Below are 24,254 nucleotides of genomic sequence, written 5' to 3' on the forward strand. Positions count from 1 at the left end.
TTCTGCAAAAATATATAGCTTAAAGGGTTAATAATTTTGTCCTTAAAATGGTTTTAAAAATTTTTATAACTTCTTGTATTCTAGCCAAAATAAAACAAATAAGACTTTCTCCAGAAGAAACAATATTATCAGACATACTGTGAAAACGTCTTTGCTCTGTTAAACATAATTTGAGAAATATTAAAAATAAAATCTCAAAGGGAGCTAATAATTCTTACTTAATTGTTCTAACAATCACAGACTAATAAAAATATTTATTAAGATTTAAAAAAAATGGTTTCACATTTACATTTTACTGACTGAAATGAATATAAATATTTAACTAATTTATTGAATTGTTGACTTATAATATTTGTTTACGTTCTTAAAGGGACAGGTCAACCAATACAAAAAATTTACTCAATATTCACAGTACTCTCCCTGAAGTGGTTCCAAACCTTTATGAATGTCTTTCTTCTGTTGAACACAAAAAAAGATATTTAAAGGGCTACAACAACCAATCGATTAAACTGATTAAAATCGATTACTAAAAGCGTTGGCAACAAATTTCACAATTTATTTATTGTGTCACGCGACTAGGAGATGTTTGATTATTAAAACAACTTTAGTTGAGAATGGAGAGAAGTGAACGCACTCTGCCTTTGTTATGCACTGATGCCAGAGTGAGTTAGAGGAAAGATACATGGCGAGGAAGGGAGCAACAGCAGGGTAAATCACTACAGAATCCTGCTTTTGTTCCGTTTTGAAGTGAGGAACATAATGTTTAGTTCTGTTTTTTAGTAAAGGGTTGGAAATTAATGTTTTAAAAAAAATATGATTAATCGATAAAATAATCAACAAATTAATCGACTAATAAAATAATCGTTAGTTGCAGCCCTAGATATTTTGAAGAAAGCTGAAACCATTGACTTCAATAGTAGCAAAAACAAATACTGTGGAAGTCAGTGGTTACAGATATCCAACATTTTTCAAAATGTCTTCTTTTGTGTTCAGCTGAGGAAAGAAAGTTTTACAGGTTTGGAACAAGTTAAGATACATAAAAATGACGGGATTTTCAGTTTTTGGTAAACTATCCCTTTAAGAATGGCATTTCATATACATTATTTGAACAATCACACACAATTAGATTATATTAATACAACATTTAAAAATTGGCTTTCTGGATTTATATTTGATTATATATATTTGATTCAAATCATTATAATTTTTATCTAATTTAAATTATTTATTCATTCATGTGTTTGCAGATTTTATTTATTTAATTTTTCACTTATAATATTTAGTTACTTACTTAAAGGGAAATTTGAACCAAAAAGAAAAAATGTACTCTCTATTTACAATACTCTCCCTCAAGTGATTCCAAACCTTTATGAGTTTCTTTCTTCTGTTGAATACAAAGAATATATTTTGAAGAAAGCTGAAACTGTTGACTTCCATAGCAAGAAAAACAAATACCGTGGAAGTCAACGGTTAAAAATATCCAACATTTTTCAAAATATCTTATTTTGTGTTCAACTGATGAAAGAAAGTTTTACAGTTTGGAACAAGTAAAGGATGAGTGAACATTGACCGATTGATCAGTTTTGGGTGAACTATCCCTTTAAGAATGACATTTTATATTTCTTAAATTCTTCTAACAATCACATAGATAGTATTTATTATTACAAAATTCAAAAATTGGGGTTCTGTATTTATATTTTACTGATTAAAATAATTAGAATTATTTAACTAATTTAAATTATTCATTCATTCATGTGTTCACAGATTTTATTTAATTAAAATATTTACTTATAATGTTTGTTAACTTTCTTAAAGGGACAGGTCAACCAATACTGAAAATAGAACAGATACTTGGTTGCATAGGTTGTTTTAGTAAACCAAAAATAATTTTTGTTAACTGAAATAAAAAAGGATCACAATAAATATGAAAAACTAAACCTAAACAAAACTAACAACTGTCATAGAAAAGCAAACTGAATTAAAATAATAATTAGAAAAAAATCAATAAATGTTTTCAGAATTCATAAGCACTCATTCTGTGACAGAAAATATGACCTGCGACTGTTTAGTGAAAAAACAGCAGATTACAGCCATGAATTTTATATAAAAACATATTTTATGAAAATAAAAATGTTCTAACTTTTTTCATTTGAATTCATTCATTTTATTTTCGGCTTAGTCGCTTTATTAATCCGGGGTCGCCACAGCGGAATGTTTCATGCAGCGGATGCCCTTCCAGCTGCAACCCATCTCTGGGTTCCAGTGTACATCCATACACACTCATTCACACTCATGCACTACCGACAATTTAGCCTACCCAATTCACCTGTACCGCATGTCTTTGGACTGTGGGGGAAACCGGAGCACCCGGAGGAAACCCACGCGAATGCAGGGAGTACATGCAAACTCCACACAGAAACGGCAACTGACCCAGACAAGGCTCGAACCAGCGACCTTCTTGCTGTGAGGCGACAGCACTGCCTACTGTGCCACTGCGTCGGCCATTTGAATTCAGTGTTTGTAAAATGAAACAACTATTTTATTTTTTTTGATCACTTAGAAGTTTGCACAAGAATTAATGTGAACAATAAAACTTTGCTTTGGTCAACACTGGGCATCTGTTAATGATGCTAAGTGCCTAAAACTAAAATTAAATATATAAACCGAAGTAGAAATGTTTTCACAAATTAAATACGAAACTAACTAAAAAATCCATTAATGGAAAACTTAAACAAACCTGAAATGTATAGCAAATTTAAAAACAGTAGAGAAATGTAAAAGTTGTAAACAATAATTGCCTTGACCTTCACTAGGTTTTGGCAGGTAATGTTATACCATAAAAATGCTGTATACTTTACAGTATTAATGGTCAATTTTGGTTGCCAGTAATTAGTGGTGTAACAGATCACAAGTCTCACAGTTCGGATCACATTATGGTTTTTTAGTCACGGATCGGACCATTTTTTGAATCAGCCAAAAAGGAAGAAGACAAATGTAATTTGCTTTCCATTTATTACAAAAACAGTACTTCAAGACACTTTTGGTTTTAACAAACAGAACTTAGAAGCTGTGATTTAATTAAAAATAAGATGAAGAAATAATCAGCTGAATAAAAATAAATTGTAAAATATTCACTGTTACTACTGTTGCTGATAACGCTAAATGTAGAAATGCAACATTATATTTTGTACAACCCATATTTATTTTTAGCCTCATTTTCAATAAAGGATTCAGTTATTCACTTCATGTTTCTTTGCTACAGGTGTCATTTTAAAGAGGTTTTCAGCTGCATATTTTTGATGGCTCGTTGTCGCCACCTATTAAATCATTTATTTGCTGCCCACAACTTTTATTTTTGTGCATCAAATTAAATGCATATGACTGTGATTTTAAGCTTTACCTTAAACATCAGTGGTTACATCTAAACTATAAACTGTTATCCCAGTATATCTTTGTTATTTGACAGTTTGTAACTTCATAACTAACTCACAAGACTAAAGACTCAGGGCCTTATCATACACCCGGCACAATGTGGCGCAAGGCATGACGCAATAGTTGTTTGCTAGTTTCAGCTTGGCGTAAGAGTTGTTTTGACGTTTTGCGCCACGCTGTTTAAATAGCAAATGCATTTGCGCTCATATGTGCGCCCATAGGCATTCTGGTCTAAAAAAGGAGGTGTGTTGAGGCGCATTGCTGATGCGTTGCTATTTTGAGAAACCATAATAGATTATTCAATAGACCAGAACAAAGCCGGTCTATTGTCCAGCGCAGAGCGCGTTAGTTGTGCGCCTCGCTTGCACATTGCTTAATACAGACAGGATGTAGGTTACAGCATTACGCAAATATCTTTATATATGAAACAGAATTAAAATATTAAAGATATATATAGGATATAATAAGGATATATATATAGAATATAAATATAAAGGATTAAAATATTACAAAACATATTAGTTTCTAGTCCACATAAATATAAAAACCACACTTTCATGTCTTCTTCATCTTGGGGGGCTTTTTGCAATTTCATAACAATTTGCTTTTGTATAATGTTATTATTATTAGCAGTATTAATTATTATATGCATATTTATATTTGTTTTGTTAAAAACAAGCTTAGATTTGCCCACCTGTCAGGTTTTAGACCATATGGGGCATAGCATGTGTATTAGGATATAACAGCCTGATCTCATGAGAAAACGTATTTTAGAAAAAGTATTTTATGTTTTGTCAGTTTAGTGGCTAATTCATACGAATTTGTACGAGTTCATTCGTACAAAATTGTACGATTTTAAAAAGGAGGCGTGGCACCTAACCCCACCCCTAAACCCAACCGTCATAGGGGGATGAGCAAATCGTACTAAATCTTACGAATTAGATCGTACGAATTCATACGAATTAGCCACTAAATCAAATAGTTACGAATTGAAGTGAGATTGTGTTGGATATAACTCAGTTTTTTGAGCACACTTCGTTATTATTGTTTATTTATTCGTTTGCTGGAAATTAGAACTGAATTTAGAAATAGTTTTGAAACAAATCTTTGCGCTTAACAAACTAAATTAATTATTTATAGGCTAATGGATGTCTGTGCGTACAACACGTTTCCCTATCCACGAGAGTGAAAGTGAAAGTAAACAAGGAGAAGGCTCATCCAACACAATCTCAAGGCAATTCGTAACTTTTTGATTTAGTGGCTAATTCGTACAAATTCGTACGATCTAATTCGTACAATTTAGTATGATTTGCTCATCATACTTACTTTGCTCGAATTCGTACGAATTAGCCACTAAACTGTCAAAACGTAAAATACTTACGTTTTCTCGTGAGATCAGGCTGGATCATCTCACATTCTCTCGCTGTAGATGCTCTGTTTAACTGTTTTCTTGCTAGTGAAATGCTCACTAACATAGTCCATCATGTAAATAGCAAATGCGCTATGGCGCGACGCAACTGATTCTTAAAGGGAATGGGAGATGAGACTCTGATTGGTTTATTCTCAAAACACACCTATAACTCATTAAGAAAATAAGCTCAACCCTTTTAGACCATGTGCCACGGTGCAAAGCGGATTTTTCCATCCTTAAATTAGCAAAAGTGGATTCCGACACGCCCTTAATGCGTTTGCGCCCTGCACTTTGCGAATGGATCGTCAAAATAGAGCCCTCAATCTTTTAGGATTAATAAACATATGCAAATCACCATCATTTATAATTTATGTTGTGTGGGTGTTGAGATCTTGATCTTTTAATAATTAATCATGCAGCTTACACTGAATGCATTAATACAAGCTAAATAAGTAGCGACAGAAATCACCTTTAATAACCTAAGAAACCCAGCACATCCCGAATAACCTACCACAACTTCTTCCATCATTATATTTTTCAGGAAAGCCTAAATGCTTTCATACATGTGATTTGAATGATGCGAGAGGTAATCTCTTTGCAATCGTTTATAATTAATCTACAAGTTAAAAAAAAAATGTATTAATCTGCGGGTCACGTGTTTTAAACCATGGGTTGTGTACCGTACGAATCACGAATCAATCGTGATCCATTACACCCCTACCAGTAATACTGTAAAATTTACAAGTGCACAGTAAATTACTGTAGTTTTACAGCACAATTGTATTACCAATTTACAGTGTGCTTATAAATTTTACAGTATTCCTGGTCATTTTTACAGTATTGCTAGAAAAAAATTACTGTAGATTAACAATTACAACTGTGCTGTAGTTTTACAGAACAATTGTAATTGCTAATTTACAGTGCACTTGTACATTTTACAGTAGTACTGTAAATTTTCCAATATTTTATTTACTTTGTATGATTTTATTTTATTTTACTTGAGTATGATTTTTTTCAGTACTCTTTCCACCACTTTCATTTATTCATTCACTTAAAATGGTTTACGTTTTCAATCTAACATGCTAACCTAAGCATTTTTTTGGGATTAATAACGCACCAATTAGCCCTGGCTTTATGTAAGGCGACACCGCTATAGAATGATAAATCTCTTTATCTGACGCCAGGAACATTAACAGGTCCAGTGGAGCAGATCTAAACTAATGATACTTAAAATACAGGAAAAGATCCACCTGACCCACTGAAGCAAACACAACAGGAGAGCTGACTTGCACACACACAATAGCTACTCCACCTCCTTCTTCTCTCACATAACCTCGTCTCCTCATTCCACCTTCTCCTGAACTGGTGTGTGAGAGAGATATGTGTATCTTTAACTGGCCAAAGCGCTTTCTCAAAACTTTTCTTCAGCAGATTAGCCACCATCAGGTAAAAGATATGCATGTTTATTTTATGATTATTGATGGTTGTCTGATCAGATGTTTGGGTTTTGTGCAGGTGGAGTTGCTTATTGATAATGAAGCGGAGAAGGACTACCTTTATGATGTTCTTCGCATGTACCATCAGTAAGTCCGGTCTCTATTAATAATACTAATAAAAAGATAACACTTTATAATAAGGTAGTATTAGTTAATTTATTTGCTAACATAAACAAACCACGTACAATATATTTACTACAGTATTAAACATATCATCTTTGTAAAAAAAAAAATTAAAAAATTAAGCTGTTCATTGTTAGTAAGTGCATTGACCGAAGCATGACTATTAAAATTTGTAATAATGCATTAGTAAATGTTGAACTATGATTAATAAATGCTGTTCAAGTATTGTTCATGAATAGTTCATATTATTAAATACTTTAAGTTACATTAACTAAAACCTTATTGTAAAGTGTGACCAAGAACAACAACAATAACAATAATAAAATAATAATAATGTTTAATTATTATTATTATTATTATTATTATTATTATTATTATTATTATTATTATTATTATTATTATTATTATTATTATAAAAACTTTTTAATTAATTATTATTATTATTATTATTATTATTATTTTAAAAACTGTTTAATAAAATATGATTATTATTATTATTAATATATATATATATATATATATATATATATATATATATATATATATATATATATATATATATATATATATATATATATATATATATATATATTTATGAATTTTATAATTATTATTCTAAAAACTTGTTTGTTACAATAATATATTATTAATGTTAGTATTATTATTACTAAATTTTTGGGTCACAATAATAGTGTTTGATTTTGCACTGTTTACATTATTATTGTGAATATTATTATTATTAGTAGTAGTAGTATTAGTATTATTATTATTATTATTAGTAGTAGTAGTAGTAGTAGTAGTAGTAGTATCATTAGTTTAAAAATCTGGTTGTTATATTTTATTATTATTTTTTTGTTGGTCATAACAACAATAATGTTTAGGTTTGCACTGATTAAATTATTAATAATAATAATAATAATAATAATAATAATAATAATAATAGTAATTATTATTATTATTATTATTATTATTATTATTTTAAAAACTTGTTCGTTATAATTAATTATTATTATTATTTATATATATATATATATATATATATATATATATATATATATATATATATATATATATATATATATATATATATATATATATATATATATATATATATATATATATATATATAATAAGTCATAATATTAGTGTTTGGTTTTGCACTGTTTGCAATAATAATAATAATAATTATTATTATTATTATTATTATATTTATTATTTTATTATTTTATTATTATTTATTTTAAAAACTTGTTTATTATAATTATTATGAATTATATTATTATTTTTGATGTTAACTGGCTCAGCATTATGTAAATTAGTCACCTTTCTAATTTATTTTTGGGTTCCGAATCACATGCAGAATGAAATAATATTGGGTCCTGACACAATACTCGCAGGCTTAAAGTTATAAATATTGCTCAGAATTAAGTGCAATGATATAGAGCAACCTAGCAACCACCTAGAATATCAGGGCAACTGTATACCAGTGATGACCTAGTATGACCTTGAATGCTTTCCTTTAAATCTTTATTTGTGATCTTGTGTGTAAATGGACACTCCACTGCTCCGCTGGACAGAAAAGAGAGGCTTAATCCAATGGAAAACTAACTTGGATCAGATTGTTTCCGCTGTCCTCCATGCATTCAGGGGCAGCCATTCTCTCATGTCCCTTTGTCTCTGATATCTGAGTAAGGAGTGTAAAATCAATGATTCATAGAGCAGCTTAGTTTATGTGGGTATAAAGTGTCATTTTTCCACAACAACCTGTCCATTTGACTACAAAATATTGAGCATAACATCAAGGCTTTCTTTTAATCCACATGAATGAGGAGTGATTTTATATATCACGGCATATATATATATATATATATATGTAGTGCCTTAGTGTCCCTCCAGTGATGATATACAGCCATATCACACTGCTACTCGTGTGATATTGCTCATTTATACAACAGTTGGACGGCATAATTGTGTATATAAAAAAGAAAATAAAACATGTAGAGTCTCAAAATCCTTTGGAACTACTTTCTTCCGCCACTCATTAACATCTGCAGCTGATGTCAGAACAGTAGGAACCATTGCTACTTCACAAACATCACTTTAGAGCTAGTATTTGAATGATTCTATAGCATAATGTCTAAAGTGATGACAAAACAGGTGATTCTGCTGACATTTAAAGATTATAAGGCTGAACGGCATGAAATACCATCAGTCTACAGAGATTTTCCTGTATTTTTCTGTTGCAATCGGGAGATCACAATAGTTAACCCCGAAAAAGCAAAAGCAACGCCAACACTACCCGATTACTGTTGCGTTTTTGATTAGGAAAAACACTAAACACGTAGGCATTTCTTCTTTCTTTCTGTTTACTGAACTAGTCTGCAGTAATGAAAACAGGAGACACATTAGAAACAGATGGCCATCTCCGGTTTTAAGACTTTAACATGAGTACCATCTCACACTCAACACACTACAATTACTATTTTATAAATACAGCACTACAACATACAAAAGAGAGATCAACTTAAAATATCACTTACCAGTTTCATAATGATTTGATCAGCTGTAGTTAGAAATTACGCTGTTTTTCTTTTCTCTAAGGGCTTCTTATGCGGTCTCTGTCGCCATCTTGGGGATGGACAATGTCAACCATCTTTGGTCTGCTCAATGACAGGCTAATGGCGCCAACGCGCTGTCTCTCAGAAATTATAAATATTTAAAATAAGCATTATCCTTATAAATAAACTGCATAGTTGCAATCTAAACAACTACATTCTCGCCTAAAAGAGCTTCAAAAGTACATTATGTTGCCCAACAGCTGCAATATTTGTCAAACTGTAGACTGTCCTCTGCTTGTTGCTGTATGTGGGCGGAGTAATACCCAAGGGTGAAGGGTGAAGTGGCTGGACGAGTGCTGTTACTGGCAGAATATTGCACAGCTAAAATGAAATTCACATGAGGGCTAATAATTTTGACTTCAACTATATGTATATTGAGGAATATGAAATTTATAAAGTAAAAAGAATAACGCTGTCATTTAGCGTGTTTTCTTGATTTTTGTTTAGTTTTAATTCACTAATTCCATTTTACATTCAATCAATATTTTGAACATGGTTGAACCTTTCATACTGCTCCAATCTAGCCCTACTGTTTGCGTGTTCTCAACCAGCTCCTTTTTTTTAATCCCTCTGCTATTCCTTTTAGATCCATGGACCTGCCTGTCCTGGTTGGTGACTTGAAGCTGGTAATAAATGAGCCCAAACGCCTTCCTCTGTTTGATGCCATCAGACCCCTGATTCCTCTGAAGCACCAAGTGCAGTATGACCAGCTCACGCCCAAGAGATCCAGGTGAGAACAGAAACAAATTACTTGCAGAATAAAAGAGATTAATGGGATCTGATGCTTCTGAGAACCGTGGAAAGTTTTCTCTGCATGAATAGCAGTGAAAGACAGAGAGAACGAGGACAGCGGAAATTAGAGGAGGCTGGAATGACAGCCACTGCTTTCATCTCCAAAGAGAATCATTGTTTTCTCTCGTGCTCGGTCAGACGTGGTAAAGAAACGCTGTTATGAGCACTGGGTTTACTCAACCGTCTCTGCACAGCGCTAATAAGGCCACAAAGAACTGGATTCAGTTTTCTTTCGCTGTATTTTCTTTAGAGAATATAATATAATAAGTATTTTCACTAACTACAATATGGTTTTAAATTATTTCTTTTGGTGTATTGTGTCAGTAGGAAATATTAGTTTACATTTCCATATTTTTTTTACTATTAATTGTAATAATCCAGTGAGATTTTTTCTATGTGCGAGGAGTCTGATAGCAGCCATGTCTCCACACAGGGATCATGGGTCTCGCTTATAAAACTTTCCATAGAAACCTTTCTATAAGTAAACATACATCAGAATAAAGTGTAATTTATCATTAAAATATCATTGGCTTTTATTAGGATTCAAATAGGTTAATTCAATTCAATTCACCTTTATTTGTATAGCGCTTTTACAATGTAGATTGTGTCAAAGCAGCTTCACATAAAAGGTCATAGTAAATTGGAACAGTGTAGTTAATTCAAGTCAATATTTAAAGGTGCCCTAAAAAATAAATCTAGGCATCCCTAGGCATAGTCAAATAATAGGAGATCAGTATATGAAAATGAGCATACCATTATTTCTTTGTTCTCGTGTAAATTCCATGAGTGTAAAACCCTGATGGACAAAGGGCCAGTCAGAACACAAAACAGACTGTTGCGTGACTCAGAGGCATGCCCTCATCATTTGTGTGTACATTAGGTCAAGTTCTATGCCATCCGGATTAACCATAAATGAGCGCTTGTATTTGTAAGCATAAAGGGAGGTGATTGTTGATGGTTTCACTTATGTTTTAAACTTTAGCATTTATGTACCTGTGTTTGTCCCAGAGATGGACCAAAAAACGTTACCATTCGAAGGCAGAGTCCCTAACCGCAGCTAAAACCATCTTTGTTTACACATTTATTAATCATTTTTCCCCGGATTCCAGTAAAAAGGTACATAGAAATGTTAACAGACTAACAAGCAGCAGCTAAATGTTTCTGAAGAAGGATTCAAAGGTGTTTATTTTTATAAACAACACGGATGTGAATGCATCTGATTGGCTGTAGTAGAAGTCCCACGTCAGTGCATTCTAAACATGAACGCGCTCTTTCCAGCAATTTTCTGAGAAGCATTCTGGGAAATTACAGGTAATGTTACAACTTTTCTCTCTAGAAAATTGCCAGAATGAATTTACCCTTAGGGCCTGTTCACACATGATCCCTTTCCAGAAAATTGACGGTAATCTTCCGGAAACTCTCTGTATGTGTGAAAGGGGCTATTGTGAGAAAACAATGGTAATTTTCCTCCCTTAGTTATTTTTAAGTTTATATTAAACTTACTATGTATGTGGGACTTTTATTTTGAAAACAGGAGACACAGATTGTTTACTGTGCGTTACTGAGCAGCAACTGCATGAGACATCTGTTCAAAGATGTGTCAGGATGCAAAATGCAGAATTTTCAGATTACACATTTAATATTCACGACTGATCCAAATATGGTCAATATTGACCATATTTTGGCAAAATTCTGTAAAGTTAAGATGCTTTCAAAAATAATGACATAATAATAATAATTCATAATAATTATATTCATAAATAATAATTCAGAAGCCCTTTCACTGGAACTAAGGCCTCATGCCCAACTGCTTACTATTAAACCTGCACAATATATTGAATAATTATTGTTATTGCAATAACAGTATATGCAATATCTATAGGGAAGTACAATAAAAGAAGCTAATTTTATGTGCCAAGCATTTGTTTGCATGCATAGGCTGTTTATCCAAATCTGACCTATCTGATAAGGCCTTTAGTATCTTCATCACCACCTCTCCAGTAGCAACCTAGAGCTGAAAATAAATGCTAATGGTGGGAGACAAGAGAGGAAAACGACAACAGCCAATAAGAATCAGAATTTTCACCAAGTTTTTCCGTTATCCGTGATGTTTTAAAATGTTTGCACCTTGACCTTCTAACTTGCTCAGAAAAATATCTATCATCTGTTTACTTTAGTACAATCGTTACATAAATACATTTTTTATTGCTGATATAATAGCATTTTTAAATTAGTTACATCAAAATAAATATCGTTATCGCGACACTCAACAACATTGCATGTTTTCCAAGTATCATGCTTCCCTACTTAGTAATATTGTAATTTGTGAAACAAGGTACTTTTCACTTTTCATAAATCAAAATCAATTAGATTTTATTGTGATGAAAGTTTTGGCGATTTTTATATGCCACTGTTTCGTCATCATTTGTTTCGAGCAGAAAGCTGAAGGAAGTTCGTCTAGATCGCACACACCCCGAGGGTCTGGGTTTGAGTGTTCGAGGAGGATTGGAGTTTGGCTCTGGTCTCTTCATATCACAGATAGTCAAAGATGGACAGGCTGGAAATGTAGGCCTGCAGGTAAGAAAAAAAATCATGCAGTCTCAGACACATGCACTGAATAGAGCTAGTGATGTCACTTTGAGTGGCGTGGTAAGGTGTACACATTAAAAGCATTGCATGCAGTCTCAGCTTGCATCTGCACTGGGTCTGCAGCCAGACCCTTCTCAGAAAATCAGGAAAATCTTCAGGATGTCTGCTTAGGCAGCTGTTGTTATGACTTTATTATAGAAAAAAACAATAATATACAATAATTGTCCCATATAAGCATATATAATGATTTATTACTTCACTGGATTCTAAATTCTTCTCTAATCCATAACACTTGAGATATAAAATAATGAGGAAATGTAATTTGTTTAAATTAAACAGTTTATTCAGCAATTTTTTAAATAAAATAAATATTACAGTAATAGTAAATGCTTAATATCAATACATAAAAACGTGATTTATCAAAATGTTTAAAACCTTAAATGCTGGTTTCGCTTTTTGTGCGTAAATCAACAAATCATCAACGTTTTAGTGCATGCTTTGTCTCATTGTAAAGAAGACACTTGTTAGATTGTTGCCGATGTGTAAAACAATTAAAAAGTTACATCAGGAAAGTGGCATGCAAGTTTAATTTAATAAATATAATCATTTTCAAAATTATGCTTTTACATTTTAGTTAAAATATGTGCTCAGGAAAAGCTGTTTCACTCCACAAATGCTAGAACATTAAAGCCAAAAATCTGAACGAATTGTATTCTAAGTTTAAGTGTATTCTAAGATATTTCGAAAAATTAGCTTTCAGTAAGCTTTTGTTTTGGTGCAGTATCAAACACCACCACCAGATGACATCCAGAGTTCATTGATGACCAAATATAATCTATAAATGTTTTAAGAAGTGATTTGGACCATATTTTTCTTAACTTTGTACATTATTTGAAAATTAGACATTTTATTTTTTTCTAAATATAGAATAGGTGATATCTTTTTGAACTCTTGACATGGAAATGAATAGTTTTCTACATATTTTTTCATGATTTTACTTATAGATTGCTGCAGCACAAGTAATCTTGTCACAAATTGATAAACTACTATTGACCCTTTTCACATTTCCGGGATTCTTAGTAGCGGAAAATCGCCATAAAGCACAGTGAATGGGAGAATACAACAATTTATTTTATTTTTACAATCATATTTGCTCAAATAATAAAAGAAAAACTCCATGATTATGTTATAAGCACTTTCAGAAAAAGGAAAAAAATTGTGTGAGAATGATGACAGCAGCCAGAGGAGAGAATAACATCAAATTTAATGTCCTGCACCCATAGATGATGCATCAGAAACATCTCACACAAGCGGTAATTCACTTTTGTAATTTGAACCAAAGATGATATACTACATTTATAAATACATATACTGTAAATGTTCAAAAATCTAAATATTAAAAACTTTAAAGGATTTAAGATGCCGATGACCGTTAAACGCATCATTACAGGCTTGTGAAAAGGGTCCGTTGTACGGTAATATCTAAAAATGAGAAAAATCTGCCAGTAAAGCTGCCTTTAAAAATCTTAAATTATATTGTTTTTGTTAAAAGCTAAATATAGATGTGTTATATGCTGAATAATATCTTAGATGTATTGAATATAAAAATTAGAGCTTATTTTCTCTATTGGTTTTTTTACTTTTTTTTTTACTCTCTTGGCAATTATGGGGTTGAAATGACAGATATACTCAACTCAGATTTATAGGATCAAAAACTATGAAATAATACTTGCAGATCTTTGAAGATTGTGTACAATTTTGTCTTGGTTTTGAACTTGTTGTTAATTTATACATATTTAAATCAATGTTGATACAGTATTCTTTATAATGATTGATAATATAATCAATTTATAAATGTCTTTATTCTGTTGAACTCAAAAAAGATGATTTGAAAAAAAAATAACGTTCATGGGAATATAAAAGTTGATAGGTTTTCCTCAATTTTTTTTTTATTTCGTGTTCAAAACAGAAGAAAGAAACAGATTTAAAACCATATGAGGGAATAAAAACGTACAGGTCATTTTCGTTTTTGGGGTGAAATATCCCTTTAAAATCTGTTATGACCACTGCATTTTATGTCCACTAGGGGGAGCAGTAAGCCTTCTCAAATTCTTCTTGTCTTTTTGCTGACCCCCACATACAGTAGAATTTAAATGCAGCACAAGTGTTTATAGCATTTTGTGATGGCAAACCCTACATCCAAACATGTCTGCTTCTATACTGTAGAAGACATAAAACTGTATAATAGCAGAGCTATAGTCAGATTCATAGCATGCATAAAACAGTAATTATAAAGTACCTAGAGAAACCCTTTAAAATTGTAACAGTGCCTCAGGACTGGATATATTTCATTAAAATATGTCATTCATATTCCATTCATATTACACACATATGTACCGAATAGTGCATACCCTACTTTTATTGCAAAGAAAGTTTTAAACCATACACATTAGCTACTATGCATCTCCCCAGACAACATTCTACCATGGGCTGTAAATACTTGCCCTATATGGGTTTGTCTATAGGTTTCATGTGGGCCCTATATTAATTAGCCCATATGAATCTCTTAGGGGGCCTGACTGGGACTAATGTGGGGCCCAAATGGGCAACTCATATAGGACCCATATTGGTCCCACTCATATCTAGTCAACAATACAAGGTGGGGCCAATATGGGGACAAGATAGGTTTGTCCTTGAGTTCCACTTGGGCCCTATATTTATTAGCCCACAAATCTCACATAGAACCTGATAGGGACCCAACTGGGCAACATCTATAAAGCCCATTTATGCAGTCCATATGCAGTTTTGGATGTGGCAAGAGAGTGTTGTTACAGTTTTTATTTATTACCATTTTAAAATATGGTTTATATGTGTATTATTTAGGTTGGCGATGAGATTGTGCGCATCAACGGTTACTCCATCTCTTCCTGCATTCATGAGGAGGTCATCAACCTCATCAAGACCAAGAAGACTGTATCTTTGAAAGTCCGCCGTAAGATGCTAATTTACATATTATCACCCGTAGAGCTCAATTAATGTGTATATATATATATATATATATATATATATATATATATATATACAGTTGAAGTCAGAATTATTAGCCCCACTTTAAATTTTTTTTCTTTTTGAAATATTTCCCAAATTATGTTTATCAGAGCAAGGAAATTTTCACAGTATGTCTAATAATATTTTTTCTTCTGGAGAAAGTCTTATTTGTTTTATTTCAGCTAGAATAAAAGCATTTAAAAAAAATTAAAAAACCATTTTAAGGTCAAAATTATTAGCCACTTAAAGCTATATTTTTTTTTCGACTGTCTACAGAACAAACCATCGTTATACAATAACTTGCCTAATTACCCTAACCTGCCTAGTTAACCTAATTAACCTAGTTAAGCCTTTAAATGTCACTTTAAGCTGTATAGATGTGTCTTGACAAATATCTAGTCAAATATTATTTACTGTCATCATGGCAAAGATAAAATAAATCTGTTATTATAAATGAGATATTAAAACTATTATGTTTAGAAATGTGTTGAAAAATTTAGCTCTCCGTTAAACAGAAATTGAACAGGTGGTCCCCTTGCCTCCCTAATAATTCTAATTAAACAGAATAAACAGAAAATAAACAGGTGGCTAATAATTCAGGAGAGCTAATAATTCTGACCTCAACTATATATATATATATATATATATATATATATATATATATATATATATATATATATATATATATATATATATATATATATATATATTAAAAATTTCTAATGCTTTGCTTCTTAGACTTTACACACCTGAAACTTGTCTATAGCACTTGTTCACTGCTGCTCTTATAGTTGTGTGAATTGCTTCCTTGTCCTCATTTGTAAGTCGCTTTGGATAAAAGCGTCTGCTAAATGACTAAATGTAAATATAAATGTATATATATATATATATATATATATATATATATATATATATATATATATATATATATATATATATATATATATGTAAACTGTATACCCGAAGCACAATTGTAATATTGGTTGAAGGACTGCTAATCTCCAAGGTGACTTTATTAATTAGAACACAAAATAATATTTGCCTCTTTTTCTAATGGAGGTAATTAATTGATTTATCTCTCAGTAACAGTTATTCAGTCACAACTGAACTGCGATAGATTTAACAGCTCAACAGTTATTGAACTAACATGTTTTTCTTCAGAGGAGTTCATTATTAGGGTTGCCTTTAGCTAAATATATTATTTATTCATTATTTATTGATTAAAGTATTCCTATTGTGACTTTTTCTCCACAGATGTGGGAATGATTCCTGTCAAGAGGTAATTTGGTGCAGTCTTTCATTTTATCTTGAATTGATTGATTTTAACACTCATGTTTTAATTTATTTCCACTAGTAATGTTGATATATTATTTTAATTATTGCATTAATTAGCTCCTCTGATGAGCCTCTGAAGTGGCAGTTTGTGGATCAGTTTGTTTCTGAGTCAGGGGTAAGAGATTTTTCTTCATATTTTAACCCTGTAAATACAATTATATCACAATGTGTAAGACCTCTACATTATGAAGGTAATCAAAGATAGAAAGACTTTTTCTGTTTTTGGTTTTGAAAGAAAAAGGGTGAGTTAAACATATTTATTAAACTGTTTTTTAAAATCAATTTCACATTTGCGTTTAGGGAAAATCTGCTTTAGAACACAAAAAATATATAACTTATGTGTTGTTTTTGTTGATCATGTGATATTGCTGACAGTATCACATAATATAGAACTTTCATGACAAAAATACAGAAAATACAGAATGATAATATTTAATGTAAAATAAAGGGACATTTCTGCCCCAATTTCTTGAATGGCTCATTTTGGGGACATATGATGGTATTCTATGGGCCTGCATCATGTTTGTCACCAATTAGCTATTTTCTAGGTGTGGTGGATAAATTTGGAAGAACAAATTACATTATTTGTTTCAAAAATGTATAAATGTGACCCTGGATTACAGAACTTGTCAGATCACTGGGTCACCGTTTATTGATGTATGGTTTGTTAAGATCTGACGATATTTGACCCAAATACAACTATTTGGATATTTGAACTCTGAGGGTTCAACAACTCTAAATATTGAGAAAATCACCTTAAAATTGTCCAATTTCCTTCTTTGCAATGCAAAGTGTTCTAATCAAAAATTATATTTTGTAGATCATAGACCAAATGTAGATCATAAAATACAAATAAAAATAGATTATTTTTACTCACACAGTGTATTTTTGGCTAATCCTCCCCCGAAAATAAAAATGCTGTGCAACATTACATGTTTACATGTAACATTTACATGTTCTATGCTTTCCTCCCAGGAGAAGAGTAACAGTATTGCTGGCTTGGCTTCAGTTGGAGGGAATGAAATCAAGGAAAAGAAAGTGTTTCTTAGTTTGGTGGGCACCAAAGGCATGGGAATCAGGTAAAGGAGAGACAGAGGAATAACACTGAAAAAAATACTTAAAGACCATTTAAATTAATTAATTTTATATAATTTTATATTATCCCTTAAAACTCACCTTTGATTATCATTACATAAAGTTATTTTCCTGTGATTTTTTTTTTCATTTTTTTTATCATCTTAAAGGAACACTACATTTAAAATGCCAATTTTACAACTCCCCTACAGTTAAACTGTTGAGTTTTACCATTTTTTTAATCCATTCAGCCCATCTCTGGGCCTGGCATTTTTTAGCTTAGATTAGCTTAGCATAGATCATTAAATCAGATTAGACCATTAGCATCTCACTCAAATTAAAAAAAAAAGATTCCTATTTAAAGCCTAACTCTTATCCAGTTGCTACAATTTTCAGGTGCTGGTTAATATCATTGTGCCTGCATTAGCCGTGGTACAGCAGCAAAGTTCCTAGATCATTACACCAGAATGAGAGTACAGTTCCTAGCCACATTGGCCAAGAAAATAGCAAATTTTTAATTTTTTTTTTGTCTTAGTACACAATGTGACCACAGTACATTCTTCAGTATGTTGATGTACTTTCAACTGAAACTGAATATTGAGTAGGAGGTGTGACCTTTTTTTTTTAAACTAATGCTAAAAGGGGTGTGGTTAAGAATATTGTGGCTTAAGAACCTCCACACTAAATGCAGAAGCAAATGATAAGACTTTGATTGAAGATTACCAAAACAATATTTATTTTTCAGCGGATTACAGTTTTTTCAATCGCTAACAAGCGATTACCCATACTTCAGATACTTTTTCTAAACTCTTAACACAGACTACAAAACACAACTGGCCAAATGAATATTTTCTTCTTAAAATTACGTTTTGTTAAATATATACTAATTCTTTATTTCAAAATAGAGCACATCTTCCTCTGCACACACCAACTGTACCAAAACACTGGAAATCTGACTCACAATGCAATTATTCTGTCAAAGAATAACACTTGTTTTCACTTTACAAGGTGCATGCAGTCAATCAAAGTGCACTAGGTTTCAAAATACTGGATATTGCTGTCATTACAAAAACTGCAGAGACTTTTATGTTTCAGTTTTACAGGTGTAAAACATGCAATCCACCATTTTGACACTAGATTTCTTAGTTGGGAACTGTTTACAGTAAGTGTTCACATTCAAAAGCATTCCAGTAAAAAGCAAAAAAGTGTTTTTTTCCTTTACTGTTTACTACAGGAGGTACAGTAGGAACACGGTATTATAGAACAGAAGTATTACAGTATTGTTTTCAGTGAACAACATATCCATGAAACACACAAGAGCATTCTGAACAAAACAAAAAAAACAACAACAGCAAAAGCCTAGATAAAGGAGATCTAAAAAAAAAATCACAGAATTGCTTTCACAGAATTCATCAACATCACTCCTCAAAGTCATCCTTTTACTGTATAAGTGTAAATGTAATAGAAAAGAATAACCCCTGTCACTGAGTCTAAGCCAGACTGGAATAAGCTGTAGTTGGCCCTACCCAATATAAATCAGCTGTGTGTCAATTATTCAGTTGTTTGTTTATTATCAGCTGATATATATTTTTATTATATTGATATTGTTTTTGGACTGATATCATTGCAGAAGCAGAGGTTTTTATACTCTATCTAAGATTTGGAATATTGTTTTTGCTATTGTGGGATGTTGTGTGTTAACATTCGTAAATACTACAAAAACAATCCATCATTTTATTGGAAGGTATAGCTGGTCTGTTAAGAAAATGTTAGCATTGTGGAAATGTGTTCACTGACTGCATATTGGGTGAAAACGACATGAAATATGTGAGCGGTATGGCCACACAAGACAGATGCTGTGCTAATTGTGTATAGAGTTTTGAAAATGTAACAACTGGTTGGATACTTGTTAGCAACTGAAAAAAAACTGTAACCTGCACAGATTAATTGTTTACCTAAAGAATAACAATTTTTACTAGAATAATGGATGTTAAATAATGGTCACATTAACCATTGTTCTACACTTTTTTTGATGTAAAATGTCAGCCATTTCAACAGAAATTCACTCTATTGACAATTTTGTGTAAGAGCAAAAGGTTTTTCCATGGAGATTTCGCAACAGATTCACCAATTTTGATGGAACGAAAGTTACTTGGTATAAAAGTCTGCAATCTGGTTAACAAATTAATGATAATTATTATTATTTGCATTATTTCAAACTCTTAGTCCATATCCAAAAACACAACAAATCTCAAAATACAGGGAAAAAAACATCTAATACCATAAATTCATAAATACATTAACGTCATTTAAAAAGTATACAAATATGGACCAGGGGGAGGCCAAGTCGGGGCACTCACTCCTGTCCCCCGGGCTCTGCGCTGGATGGGGAAATTCCAAATCGAACTAAAACAAACCATTGCAATTGGCTTAAGATTGGCAATTTGAGACATTGCAACCTGGGAACTTAAAAAATATATATGTATATGAATCACTTAGAGTGGGGTGTCTTAACACCTTTATAATTACATTTCTTGAGATCTCCAATTGACACATAAAACGATATATAGGTTTTTCTTAACATTCTATGTTACTCTATTATACAGTATATCAAGTGGACCAACAAAGAAACCAGGCATCTACGTGAGCAATGTGAAGCCAGGTTCACTCTCAGCTGAAGTGGGCTTACAGGTCATTTCTATTAATTCATAGATTAAACCCAATTAGTGCACCATTACTGTTTGATTTTAGTCTACTAACCCACTAATGTCCTTCCGGTTGTGCGGTTTATAGATTGGCGACCAGATTGTAGAGGTCAATGGGGTGGAATTCACCAACCTGAGTCATCAAGAGGTAAGTATCTCGCTGAAAATGTCAAACAATCACTTAAGAATCGCCCTGCATATTTTAACTAAGGATTTCCATGCTTTCAGGCAGTGCGTGTGTTAAAGAGCAGCAGGAGTCTAACCATCACCGTACTCACTGGAGCTGTAAGTTCAGCTTGTAGCCCTCTAATACATTTCTGCAACATCTCAAACACTCACCACAAGGATTTACCTCTCTCAGAGGAGCTGTGCTTAAAGGAAATCCATATGCTTAGTATGAAGCTATTGACAGCAGAATACAAGCATCGTAAATAGGTCATATATTTTGTGGTATTGTAAAGCTTGTCTTTTTTTAACTGTTAAGTAATGTGTTTATTAAAATGTATTTATGGTTATAAATTGCGTGATGGCACCTTTATCTCTGCTCTGTTGACTTGTGATGTTGAAAATTGAACCGTGCAGGTTAACAAAGTGACTTTTATTGACATTCAATTCGTTTGAAACAATATATTATTATAGAATTAAGCCTGTAAAATAACAGAACAAGTACTGGCAGTTTATTGCCAGGTTTTCATTCTGTACTTTACAACACCAATCCTGACAATATTTCACTTTAAACTATAAAATTATAGTTATACTTACTCCCAGGGCCATTTATATTGAAGTTGATATTTAGCTGTACCAAATTGGTGGTTCGTAACATCTAGTTTTTATGAGTTGGGTTGTTAGCCTAACGCTTAACCGCCAATCTGGAGGACCAGGACATACACACATACACTACAGACAATTTAGCTTACCCAATTCACCTACAGAACATGTCTTTGGATTGTGGGGGAAAACTGAGCACCCGGAGGAAACCCACACAAACTGGGGGAGAACATGCAAACTTCACACAGAAATGCCGACTGACCCAGCCATGGCTCGAACCAGTGACCTTCTTGATGTGAGGTGACAGCGCTACCTACTGCGCCACTGTGCAAAATTATACCCCCATAGCAAAATTTCTCTGGCCCTAATCTGGCCCACACTATCAGCATTTGCTTGGCCCACATGCCGCAGTGAATTACAGTACATGACCAAGTCTGGCTTCCATACAAGCGGTAAACATGGACCATATCTGGGCCAAGTCTCAGCCAAGTTAATAACCCATAACTGGGCCTGAACTGGGCCAGATATGTTTGTGTGTCACGACTGCAGTGTTTTTTATAAACCCATGAAGCATGTAGCTTCATGGCTGTGCTTTTTCTTGAAGCGACCTGATTGATAGAATTTTTTTCTGTGCTCGAAAATAATTTAAATGTATTTTAAAAGTGGGTCAAGATAAGCCAAACTTATGTGGCCCACATATACCTTCTAACATCTGGACCAAATACTACATTTGGTATCTGGCCCAAGTCTTGAGTGCCGCCTGTAAGACGGTGCCACCTTTATGCCAAATCTGGGCCAGAATTCTTTGCTACCTGGGTAGTTACATATATATATATATATATATATATATATATATATATATATATATATATATATATATATATATATATATATATATATATATATATATATATATATATATATATATATATATATAATAAAATTTATAGTTATACAAATTATAAATGTTAATAAAAGTAACTTTTTCAAACTTTTCAACATCAAAAGTTGTGTACAGGAATGATCAAGGACCCATAATGCAATTCAAAAGCATAAATAATGATGCATTTTTAATTTAAGGCCATGTCAGCAACAAAGGCTATTTTCATGCCAAGAACATTTCATTAATAAATATACAATTCAAAACAACAAACAAATGAATACATAAATTAAATAAGATTTTTAGCATTAATACATGATAAAAATTCTATTTATTTATTTTTTTTTTTTACACTTAGGCCCTGTTTACACTGTTAGGTCTTGATACCCAATTCCAATTTGTTGCCTATATCTAACTTTTTTGCTTGTCCGTTTACACGTTCTTTTAATTGTGATTCATGCGTTTAGACTTGCCACACAACTTACGGCATCACACATACATAAAGGCAGGTTTTAGTATCTGCGCCACACTAGCCACAATGGAAGAAATTTGTCTTGCTTTTAGCTCTGCGAAATATGCAAAGTTAGCCTAACTTTAAAATGATTTTGAGGTGGAGGAGGAGGGAAAGGGCCATCATCGCAGCTTGCGTCTGTGGTTTATATATGGTGTCCTTCACTATTCAGAGGAATTTGTGGGTACGAGAGAGATCTCAGGTCTGGTGGGAGAAAATTGTGGTGACTGACCACCTTTCCTCCACCATGTTTCCTCTGTTGTTATTGTTTATCGCATCAGCATCTCCACACACGCTTCTACGTCATTAAACTGTGGAGAAAGACCACAATGTTGCAAATTTAATGATGTACAAAACGGAATGCCTCAATAAATCTGATCTGCCTGTTTACATGATAGTTGCATTGTCATATATCCGATTTATATCTGATTTATTTCCACATATGAAGGAGGCCTGAAATTGATCTCTGAATATCCGAATGCATGTGTTTTTTTCCGTGTTTACATGGTCATAGAACAGATCTGATCTGTGTCACATATGAGCAAAAAATTGGAATTGGGTCACATTTAACTGATAAAAATGTCCTTGAGAGAGTTCATTTCCAAAAGCATAAATAAAAAAACACAAATCACAGTACACAGAAAACTCTAATTTATGGTGAATTATGCAAATGTTTTACATCATCATAAGCTCTTTTGCTTCAAAATGTGATTTTAAATACTGTAATGTGTGAAAAATAATGTAATATGTGATCTTAAAGTCCCTTTAAGGCAAGTAATTTAACTCGGTGGCCATCTTTGAGGTGCAGCTTAAATCACTTGAAATGGGAAAAAATAAAATTTTCCAAAACTGTTTGCCAAGCTTATGGTTAAAATCATTGTCTGAAAAACAAACAGTAATATTTAACAACAGCTAACTCTTACATTTTGTTACTAAACGTTAGAATCATGACAGAAACTTGAAGGAATCGAATGTTTCTGAAAGACACAATCTTATGCAATAATTTACGCATTATCATCCACTGAATAATGCCGCATATGATCGCCTTGGTCTTCTGAAGTAATTTCCATTGTATCTGCAACTCTCCCAATATGATAACAAATTTTTTACAATGTTGTGGGTGTTCAACTGGATTCCATCATGTGATTTGATTTTAAATGTCTCAATTCATTAGATCACACGAGACTTTCCCTTGCGTATGTTTCATACAGATTACAAAACCAGAGAACATTTATTTTTAAGTTTATTTGGCTCGTTTAAATGTAGAGATTTCAAGCTTTAAAAAGATATATTTCTCATGTCTGTGAGGCAAGTATTCGCTGAGATTCCAGCACGTTTGCTGACCCCAGAGAATTCATAACAACGAAGCTGCAGAAACTGTTATAAAAACACACATCTGGACAAAGCCCCTCTCTCAGAGGAGTGTTAGTCTATAGTGGACGATGATTGTCTCCTTTACTTGAAGGCGTGGC

The 24,254-nt window shown here is 32.4% G+C and overlaps 1 protein-coding gene across 3 annotated transcripts in view; it reads left to right on the forward strand.

Moving 5' to 3' along the window:
* Window positions 1–24,254, forward strand: part of ush1c (Usher syndrome 1C) — a 60,582-nt gene that overhangs the window by 1,793 nt on the left and 34,535 nt on the right. For all 3 annotated transcript variants that reach the window (XM_056452241.1, XM_056452242.1, XM_056452243.1), the window contains exons 2-11: window positions 6,359–6,426; window positions 9,667–9,810; window positions 12,311–12,449; window positions 15,345–15,453; window positions 16,764–16,788; window positions 16,902–16,959; window positions 17,820–17,923; window positions 20,525–20,609; window positions 20,712–20,771; window positions 20,852–20,908. In XM_056452241.1, the coding sequence (XP_056308216.1) occupies window positions 6,359–6,426; window positions 9,667–9,810; window positions 12,311–12,449; window positions 15,345–15,453; window positions 16,764–16,788; window positions 16,902–16,959; window positions 17,820–17,923; window positions 20,525–20,609; window positions 20,712–20,771; window positions 20,852–20,908 (849 nt within the window). The remainder of the gene's footprint in view (window positions 1–6,358; window positions 6,427–9,666; window positions 9,811–12,310; window positions 12,450–15,344; window positions 15,454–16,763; window positions 16,789–16,901; window positions 16,960–17,819; window positions 17,924–20,524; window positions 20,610–20,711; window positions 20,772–20,851; window positions 20,909–24,254) is intronic.

Source organism: Danio aesculapii, chromosome 25, assembly GCF_903798145.1.
Source record: "Danio aesculapii chromosome 25, fDanAes4.1, whole genome shotgun sequence".
Lineage (NCBI taxonomy): Eukaryota > Metazoa > Chordata > Actinopteri > Cypriniformes > Danionidae > Danio > Danio aesculapii.